Source organism: Uloborus diversus, chromosome 7 (assembly GCF_026930045.1).
Source record: "Uloborus diversus isolate 005 chromosome 7, Udiv.v.3.1, whole genome shotgun sequence".
Lineage (NCBI taxonomy): Eukaryota > Metazoa > Arthropoda > Arachnida > Araneae > Uloboridae > Uloborus > Uloborus diversus.
The window spans coordinates 109,997,868-110,008,653 of NC_072737.1; the positions used below are offsets into that span (position 1 = coordinate 109,997,868).

Genomic DNA, 10,786 nt, shown 5'->3' on the forward strand with positions numbered 1-10,786 from the left:
ATTTTACCTTTCCTTTCCCCTTTCCTTTACTTCTGACAGCAGGCAAGCGGCAAGCAACACTAGCTTTTCTTGCTGACTTTTTGGGTGGAGCATATACAGGCTTTGGTTTCTTTACTGGTATTACAACGGGTGAGGGAGGACCTGAACGTGGAGATGGCATTGTGGCAAAACGGCCTTTTTTCTTGGCTAAAAGCTCAGGTTGAATTCTTGGCAAAACACCTCCAGAAGCAATGGTTACATTCTTCAGCAGCTAGAGTCAATTCAAGCAACATAAACTGCAGAGTCTTTTAAAGCACGTACTACATATCAGGATTCGAAAATATCATGATATTTTCCAAAACATCAAAAAGATCACATATTTTGATATATATTGGATATTTTAATACATATCCGATATTTTCAATCTCTTTAAATAGTAATAATTGTATCCTCAAATCACTGTTGTTTATTTTCTTATATAATTACTAGCAGTACCCGCACAGCGATGCCCAATTCAGCAATATTACAATATTGCTGAAATCTTAGTTATATGTTCAATTAAAAAAACTAAATCAGTTGGTTATTAAACAGTGTCTTTGTTTTTCTTCCTTTTTTTTTCTTTTACTTTTTTCTTTTTTGGCTGTTGTTCTTTCTCTATCATAATACAACAGTCAAAAAAATTTAACCATAACTACATCCTATAGGGTCTGGTGGGGTAAAGTGGTCATAAAATTGTAGGTTTCCAACTTAGGTGGATAATAAAAACAATAAATTCTTTATACACTTCAACTTTTTTTGTTGTTATTTTACATTGCATTATTAAAGAACACGGTACATTGCATTTCAGGAAAAAAATATTGAATTTAAGTAGTTTTATAACACTTTCATTTCCCTTTGTATTTATGATCACTTTACCCCATGGGATGGGGGAAAGTGGTCATAGCATGGGGTTATAGCACCATCTTTTAACATTTTAAAAACAGGATTGTTCTTGCAATTTGCTATTGCAAAATCTTCTCCCTTTTTGTTGTTGTCATACCCAATTCCAAAATATGCTCATTTTGCATTTAGGCGCTGTCTATATCAGCTTGTTGAGGTACTTTTATTTTTTTTGCAAGCAGGGTTTTTATTATTGACTGCATTTGTGAATTCGATTTCTCTTGCAGTTACAAGATAGACAAAGCGAGTTTGATTTGTTATAACTATCGAATTTGTCTCCTTATTTGGTACTTAAGTGATTTGTATTAATTTGTTGCTTATTTTAATTCTTGATGTGTGCCATAATTGCATGCTCACATAGTTAATCTTCAAAGCTAAAATTGATTTGCTAGCTGCTAAAAAGGCATGATACTTCTGCAGCAATTGAAGATGATACATTATCTAATATTGCACTAGGAGCATTAAAATTTCCTTTTAAGAGAGAGTTTGGCACAGAAAAGGATAAGTTGAAGTTAATATTGATATTATTTACATAGAAATAAATAAGAAAAACATCTAAAATATCAGAAAATATACTGGCCCAGAATTATCCTGGTGACCCAGAATTACCCCACTAAACTGGGGTATAAATCAACATACTTTTATGCTGACTTTTTTTGAAAAGAAGAAAAAATGTATGTAGGTATGAAAAGTTTAGACCATTTGCTATTAAAAAACAGCACCAACAAAATTATTCCTTCAACAGTGTTTCACAGACACAAATCTTGAAAAAAATCATGATTTTCCGAGGAAATCTTTTAAAAAAATGTTTTTATAGAAGTGTGAAAATTCTTTTTTTTCTCTTATTTACTTCACTATTGCATTGTTTTTGACCTTGGTATAAGAAAATTGAATGTATAGGGATGACTTAGCATAATTTAGTTTTTTTGCAAAAACATTTTTTTAACAGTAAAAAGTTAATGACCATTATTTACCCCGAAAAGAGAGTGACCCATAATTCCTCCGTGTGACCCTACTTTAAACCATAATTATTGAGTTACTGATGAAAGAATTAGCTATTTCACTCATTTTTCTTTTGTTAGCTACTTGTACAAAATTATATAATTCAGATATGTATTTGTCAGTGTACAGCCAAGAAATTTTCCTTTCTTGTGACCAACTTTTAGTTTTAAACTAGGTATTTTAAATCTATATTAAAATTGCTACATTACTAATACTCTTACAATAATAAAATAAAAAAGGAATACTATGTTATTGCATGATATTAAAATACATCATATGCATAATAAAGAATGTTACATTTTGATAATTTTTAATAATCAAATTATAATATTAATATGATTAATGCAGGTGGCAGTGAGAAGCAAAGGGATGCCAGTGGATATTTTCAAGTTTTGAGTAAAACGCGTTTAGAAATAACGTTCTAGGTAGGTTTTCATTGAATTCTTTTTCTAAATCATGCTGCACAGCAGCACCTACCAGGGCTATTGGTACTATCTCTTGCCCCTTGACAGAGGAGAGGTTTCCCTACTATTTGTACTGGTTATCTCTATTTTTTTAAATTTTGGCCACTTACATTCCTTTGCTTCTTTCTCACTATCTCCCATATAACTTTAAAACTGCAAATATTGTACTTCAAATAATCTCCAAAATATGATATTTTCAGAATAAATATTGGATGTATATCGACTGATATGTATCGGCAAACCCTGATAAAAATATAATCACAATTTCTTGGGAACTTAATTGCTTTCATCAACTGCTAACCAGTGATAAGAAAATGATGCATATTTTGTGGTTTATTTGAAAAAATATTAGGTCCATTAACAAGCCCTTCAACAAAACACTTTATTACAAAATTAAACTTCTCAGAAGATCTCTTAAAGACAGACTTCTCACAAGATATTTTATTTAAAATCAGAGCAGTATTAGAAATAAGCAGTCAATAGGTACATTGAATAACAAAACATTTCGTTTTCATGCGCAGACTGTCAATTGGAGGCATCAAATTCTTACTGCATCATACCAATTTCTTAAATTTTAGTTCTAAGAATGTAGTAGTGGTAGATAGTAGTTAGTAATGATAGTAGTTTGAGTCTTTTGGTGATGTTATGGGGAAGAAAAGTTTAGGGGGACTTCTGTGGAAAATTTTGGAAATTGAAATCTTCAATTACGCAAGTATAGGTGATATTTGTTGACATTGGGACAAGGGGTGGGACATTTTGGGGCTGCCCCTGATTGATTTTATTAAAAAATTGGGGTCTAAATATGACCCCTCCACCGAATTTTCTGAAATTAAAGTTCCAAAAATGCAATTAATAGCACATTTATTTGTTTGCTCGATTGGTACATATTTTAAAATATATATTTAATTTCATTAAAGCTTTCTTCTTAATCTATTGGGGAAAAAATAAACAACCAAACACAGGCTAATTTGTAAAAGACTGTTAAATGATATCAGGGGTCTGGCCAGAGGATATTTGGGTTTGTTAACGGACCCTTCACAAAAATACGATCAACCAAAACGGACCTTTCACAAAATCCTGATCAAACAAAACAGACCTTTCACAAAATCCCGATCAACCAAAACGGACCCTTCACAAAATTCTGATAAACAAGAACAGAACGGATCTTTCACGAATAGTTTATTGAAAGAGCAAATCTGAAAGCAAAATAACGCATATTTCCTTGGATAAAAACCAGGGTTCATACCCTTCAGGGAGAAAAAAATTCAAGCATTTTTCAAGGCCAAAGAAAAAAAAAAAAAAAAAAAAAAAAAATTCAAGGCAATATTATAAATTTGTACTAAAAATATTGTATTCAGATTTCATTTACTGCAAACATAGGAATAAGGCAATAATACAAAAAATTATAGGAAAACAAAATTGGTTTTTGTACAACAAGAGACACTTTGATGAAAAATCTACTGTGTCGAAAGATTTTCTGAAAATGTCTGAAAGTTTGGTCCTGTAGAGAAGCAGATCCCAAGAGGTTTAATTTTGCTATCTCCACATTCAAAGAAGTATACTTCTTGAATTAGCAAATTAATATTTAAAAAAAAAAAAACCTTTCATTGAGTGCTTTTAACTTTTATGAGAAGAAACCAAAATATTCAAGTTCAATGCCATTGCCAGAGAAGAGTTTTTAAAGTCCTCCCCTCGCCCGTTTCAACATTTATTTCCAATATTAATACGGTGGTATGGTGGTTTATTACAATATAAGGGCGATTAGGACAAAAACACCACCCAGAAAGTAATTTCATGTTACACTATTAAGTTCTAAAATATTAGAGGTTCGCATGTATTCGCGTGTTATTCGTATGTGTGTATTAGCTGTCCAGCCAATATAGGCATTTTAACTGTTCTCGAGTAAATTTAAAAATTAGTAAATAAGAAAAGGTTTATGAAAGTCCACAGTCCAGTCTCTACACCTCAAAATATACAAAAACTGCTTAAGAAGTGATAAATACTCTGAATGTAAACTTAAGCCTATTCAGTTTTCACTGAACAACTTGCAATATTCAATAAATGTAAAAGTTCAAATTCATAGAGACATATTTCGAAATTGAAAAGATTCACAAGAAGTTGACATACATTACGACAAAAGTAGTTTTATTTCGGGAACAAATGGGTTATAGTTGAAATTCGAATTTAAATTTAGAAAGGCAATAATATTCAGGTGTGATTGCAATTTGTGAGTTCATAAAAAATTACCTGAAAGTTTCAAACAGCAAATCAGGGGGGGGGGGGGTAATTTTTAAAACTAAGACCTTTATTACTTGAATATATATATATATATATATATATATATATATATATATATATATATATATATATATATATGTGTGTGTGTGTGTGTGTGTACAATAACTTTTGATATGCATACAATTCATTTCGCATGTTAAAATAGTTTATTAAGTCAAAATATTCTGCATAGAAATACCAGGTCCAGTGCATGTTGATAACCAACAACAGGCACTGGGCCTAGCTAGGCTGGTCCTCGTCAACTTATTAGATCCAAATGAGAATCAATGACCCTACTTAAGCTATCTACCCCTCTTTCGGTAAGCTATTCCAAGTACCCACAAACTACTAAAGTAATAATCCACAAACTAGTACAGTAGTAGTTACTAAAGTAGTTATTTTTAACACTTGAGGTAAAGGGGAAAATTGGAGATATGGGAGGTAAAAGCATAGCGAACACTACTGGGTTTCCAGTAAATAATCATAACACAATCACACTTGTTACACACCTTAATTATTTCAGCAGACACAGAACCTAATGTACTTATATAATTTTAAAGTTGAGTACATAATTTAACTTTATATTTAAAATACAAATATTAAGTTAATTTGTTAGGTGCTCAACTAATTAAATTTAATTTTTTTCAAAAAATATGTTATGAACGAAAATTAGCAAAAGATAATTAAATTAAAAATTGCAAAAATAAATAAGCATATAATTAAACAAGATCAAAGTGATTAATTCTTTAGTTACTAAAACAGAAAATAAAATAAGCTAATCTGATGTAGCATGTGTCAAAATAACTTCTAGTAGCCAAAAATATAAATATATTTACAAGATGCAAAAGGATTGAAATCTCATAAAATAAATTAAAATTTTACTAAAATTAAACATAAAATATGCTAATCTAAGGTAGCATATATGAAAATAGCATCCGATTAGTCAATATATTTAAATATTTGCAAGATGCAAAAAGATTGAAATTTCAAACACAAGAAGCAATTTTTTGCGAAGTCTGAGTTCGTTCAACGTTGGTATGTTTCCCATAAAATAAATGTATTTGTTTTTCACTGAAATTGAACAAAAAATATACTAATCTAAGGTAACATATGCGAAAATAACATTTGATTAGCCAAAGTATTTAAATATTTGCAGGATGCAAAAAGATTGAAATTTCAAACAAAAAAGCAATTTTCCGCGAAATCCGATCAGTTCAATGTTGTCATGGTTTCCAAATTAATTCCTTTGTTGATTAATGAAATTAAACAAAAAATAAACTGATCTGTGGTACCATGTGTCAAAATAACTTTTGGATGTAAAAAACATCAAAATGTTTACAAGATGCAAAAGGATTGAAATCCCAAACAAGGAAGCAATTTTTCGCGATGTTGAATATTGAACACATGTTCAGAAAATTGTATTAGTGAAATACTTTTTTTAAACTTTTAAGCGCAATCCGATGATTTTTGAGAGAATTAAGCACTAAGAAACTTTTTCAAGGTTTTCAAGCACTTGGAAATGAACTATTTTTTTTCCAAGCTTTTTCAAGGGCGAACGAGCCCTGAAACCAATAATTTTTGGAACCTTTTATGAAGTCAAATTAGAAGGATCAGCTTATACAAAATCTGCTAATTTTGCAAAAAAAAAAAAAATTGTCACACTTGCAGATGCTCCTGCAAGCGATAAATTGCTACTGTCAAATAAATATAATGCTTGTTGTTTGTCTCTTGGAAAGAAATTAACAGCTGAAGATAAGTTTAGTCTTAAAGAATTTTGTTTGTTTGTTTTATCACAGCTTATTAGCAGCGGTGTTGTAAACTTTTCTGAAAATGCAAATACAAATAAATACAAATACAAAAGGTTGGTAAGGACTTTTCTCCCTGCTCATGATTTAATGAATAATAATAATATGTATATCTGCAAAATGAACTTAGAACTGCAAAGGGATAGTAAGGGTTGGGAAAAAATAAGATTGCTTCATATAGGGTTACCAACTTCAAAATTATCGCCATTTAGCGTTTGGTGTTAAATCTTTACAATGACTTGATTAGAAAATATTCTCATCATTTTACTGGCTTGTCAATATTTGCATTTTTATGTTGCTGTGCGATGTTTAGCTATTATTTTGGGAGAAAATTATATGGGTTTGATTTTTCGATGCTAACAAGGATGATTAACTTTAAATAAACTGTTTTACTTGCCGCTTTTTTTTCTTTAAATGTCTACATTTTGAAAAATACAATCTTTTAACATCCGATATAAGAATCATATTTTGTTCTTTTTTCAAGCTAACTTCGCTTTATTAGGATGCAAATAAATGAAAAGTCTCTATTTTTGGGAACTGATGTGATATACCCCACCCTTGGCGACTTTTTCCTGTTGGCGCTAAGAAAGCGTCGCCAAGAAAACGATGTATGACGACATATGTCATACATCGTTCTTAGCGATGCTTTTTTAGCGCCAACAGGAAAAAATCAGATAAAAAAACATGATTAAAGCACTTCAGAACACAATATTTATAAAAACAACATAAAAGCACAACAAAAAACATCACGAATATATGCTTCAAAAATGTACAGGGCCGGGGTTTTTTGTAAACATATTAAAATACAATGAAATAAATTATTGTATTAATTACAAGTCAAAATTAATGCATTAATTTTTTTTTCATCATTTCTCCGGGATACGAGCCCTCGGTCTCATAGTGCTTTCGTAATGAGACCTCGGCTCGCCGGCCCTGCCTCGGTCTCATTACGAAAAGTACTAATGAGACCTCTGGGCTCGCCAGGACCTCGCTCCGCTCGGTCCGTTATCCCTCCGACTGTTTAATATTCATTACAGTCGGAGTATGGTCACAGTTATGTATATTTTCATGGAGACACCCAAGGGTGGCTCCCTTCCGTGCAGTGTACAATAATGACACAGTTTTTAAGTGTGAAATATGCACCATTATTGTGCAGATTTATTAATAAAATTCAGCATTTTTAAGAGTACAACCGAAAGAACTTTCAATTGTTAACATAAAATTCAGTGCCTAAAGGAGGCACGTTAATAGAATGTCTAAATAATTCGTGGCATCGATAAGAATTAACTTTTAGAACAAAATAACTGTACAATTTGCTCTGTAAAATTAATTTACATACAGTAAAAATAAAGTTAAAAACTACAAGAACCCCCTCAAGGATTTGTAAAAACAAAGAATTTTGGAAGTGAGAGGTTTTTTTTGAATTCTAAAATAAAGAACTTACCTTTTTATATGGTAATAAATATTTCACACTCAGTCTAAAACAATACATCATATGACAATGGCACGTTACAGATACACACCACGTTGGAGTTAACTTTTAATTAACCTTCAAGTTTGAAGAAACTGGCATTTTCTAATGTTTTTACTTCAAAACAAAACTACTGAATTTGAACTAATCACAAAATAAGCATTCCTGTAAGGTATATTGCACGAAAGAACACCACGTATATCTCCTGCGTGAAACCCAAACAACCCAAGTAAACAAGTTTGAAAAGATCTGTAAGATTGCCTTCGGGTTGCTAAACACAGGTTAGTTTGGCCAGGGATGCCATGCATAAAAAATTATCGCCTCATTGGCGAGAAAAATATTTTAATTTTGTGCAAAAAAATCAAATGTCGCCAAATGGGGGGGGTATATTACATCTGTACCTATTTTTGTTAGAACACGCATTTCAAGTTTTTTAAAGCAAAATTCCATTTTTCTTTATGAGTCAAAAATTAAAATGCTGAATCGATGGTTTAATTTTATTTTTGCTTCAACTGTGTCCACAGATATTAATGATATGTTTATCATACGACTCTAAAATGCAATTTAAAAATAATTTTATCAAAAATATTTCTTTTAAAAGCCGTTTTTATACCTTTGATGCTTTCACTTTGAGTTCTCTTTGCGTTCGCTATGGGAATCCAATTTTTTTGATGTTTAATACGCTTTGTTAAGAAGTAAACAAATAAAATCCCTTTTTATTTTTGTTAAAATCTCGGAATTTATAAGTTTTAAACGAAATCTGTGTACTTTTTAAGAGTGTCTTGGGTCAAAAAGTTAAATGCTGAACCCTTGTCTGAATTTTATTTATTTATTTATTTTGTTACAATTATTTTAAATGCTGTACAGAAATATTATTAGTACATAATTTAACATAATGTAGAATGGTAGATAAATATTGCTACTTGAGAGAGCGATGTCCCCCCCCCCCCCCCCGTCAAATACTAGAAAAAGACCCTAGAATGATATTCTCAACATAGAAGAGGAACACTCTACTTTAAGTCTAAATGATGCAGTTTGTGCCCATTCTAAATTCTAAAATTTTGATTTAACAATTTTTTTTTTTTTTGCAAAATTATTTGATCTTTTTACAAAATTAATTCACTTTTTACAAAATTATTTTATTTTTCACAAAACACAGACCCTGTGAAAAATCCTGGACGGAACCCTGGACATAACGTAAATGCTTCAACAGACTTAGAGATTTTCAAACTTGGCAAGCCTTATGAATTTTCATGTGTTGAATCATTTAAACATTGGGTCGTACATGAGTATAAAAACGGTATTCAAACTATCATAAAAGTAAAAAAATATATACATTAATTGAAACATTTGTGAGAACTTAATAAATGCAAAATTGAAAACATATTTGTTAAAGTGTCTTACCAAATGCAATTCTTCATCATTAGCAACTGCTAACAGTATATGTCGTGGAGTAACTCGTGCCTTTTTGTTGTCCCTTGCAGCATTTCCAGCTAATTCTAAGATTTCAGCTAATAAAACAAATATCAAAATATAAAAAATAAATAAAATTAATATAAATACAAAAAAGGTCAATAACTTAATAAAGTAAAATGCAACAGTTATTGTTTTTTGTTTTAAAATTACAAAGCAGGTTTGTTTTCAGGTGTTATGGGGTTCGTTACTATGGGGGCAGGTTTGTTAGGTGTAAGGTCCTACGGGGCATCCTGGAAACAGGCCGGCCAGGGGAATTCTTTCAATTTCATTGACGTTACTCTTTCTTAATATATAGTAAAAAGTAAGTGTTTGCATTGTATATTTTATTAAATGATGGCTTAGTTTGCTCGACGAATTTCTAAAGAAAAGAAAATATTAATAAAATTAAAAAAAATCTTTGGCAAACAGTTTGAAATCTCTAGCGTGTTGCCCTGTCTGGTATTCTTTGCAATACTTTTGCAGCTGGATTAAAAAACAATACCTTGCATCATTTTAGAATCCAATCTTTTTCCTAGGAAAAGGGAACAATTTACGGGAAATATAAGCCAAATAATGCAAAAGACAGGAAGTTTTCAATACAACACTACTTTATGCACTGGACATATGATTTTATTGTATTTTACTTCGTGCAAGAAGCAAATACTATTGAGGCTATTTATTACTTACGCAATTAGGATGGAAATTTTAAGAGGTAATGCACCAAATACGAAATTCCATACATCTTTTATAACCTTGCTGACAAAAATCAACAAATAATTTGCCATAAATTTCCACTGACTTTGTAGCATAAACATTTAAAAAAAAAAAAAACCCTCTTAAATGAACAGTTTGACTTAGTTTCAGATCGGATTACATGCATTTATAACTAGCAATTTTTGAAGAAAAAAAGGGGAAGAAACTTCAAATAAAGTTTTAAAAAAGCGTAGTAAACATTGGATCGAACAAACAAAAAGTGATCATAAATGGAATTGAGGTAATTCTCACTACCAGTAAGATATTCGATTACTGCAGCCATGTATACCGGTGCTCCAGCACCGATTCGTTGATGATGCGTTCCATTTCTTAAGTAACGATGGAAACGTCCAACTGGAAATAAAACTCCAGCTTTAGTTGATTTAGATGTAGATTTACTGCGTTTTTTTCCCCACCGCGGGCAGAACATTTTAGTAATCAAAACACGAATACCACCTCACTCAAAGAAGAGAGAAACACAATTTCGACATAGCACGGTTGCCAAACAAATCGAACGATGAACTTCTCTTTTTTTTTTTAAATTTTAAATAAATAATTATTTATTCAAAGTAACATCTGAATATTTTGATCGTTTATATTAAGATAGCCAAATATCTATTACAGTTAATCCAAATTTAAAA

At 30.9% G+C, this 10,786-nt stretch overlaps 1 protein-coding gene across 1 annotated transcript in view; it reads right to left on the reverse strand.

Annotated features, from left to right (window-relative positions):
• Positions 1-10,583, reverse strand: part of LOC129227008 (core histone macro-H2A.1-like) — a 42,791-nt gene extending 32,208 nt beyond the window's left edge. The window contains exons 1-3 of the mRNA XM_054861638.1: positions 10,401-10,583; positions 9,342-9,448; positions 8-250 (exon numbers count right to left, since the gene is read on the reverse strand). Coding sequence (XP_054717613.1) covers positions 8-250; positions 9,342-9,448; positions 10,401-10,575 — 525 coding nt within the window. The 5' untranslated portion in view covers positions 10,576-10,583. The remainder of the gene's footprint in view (positions 1-7; positions 251-9,341; positions 9,449-10,400) is intronic.
• Between the last annotated feature and the right edge of the window lie 203 nt (positions 10,584-10,786).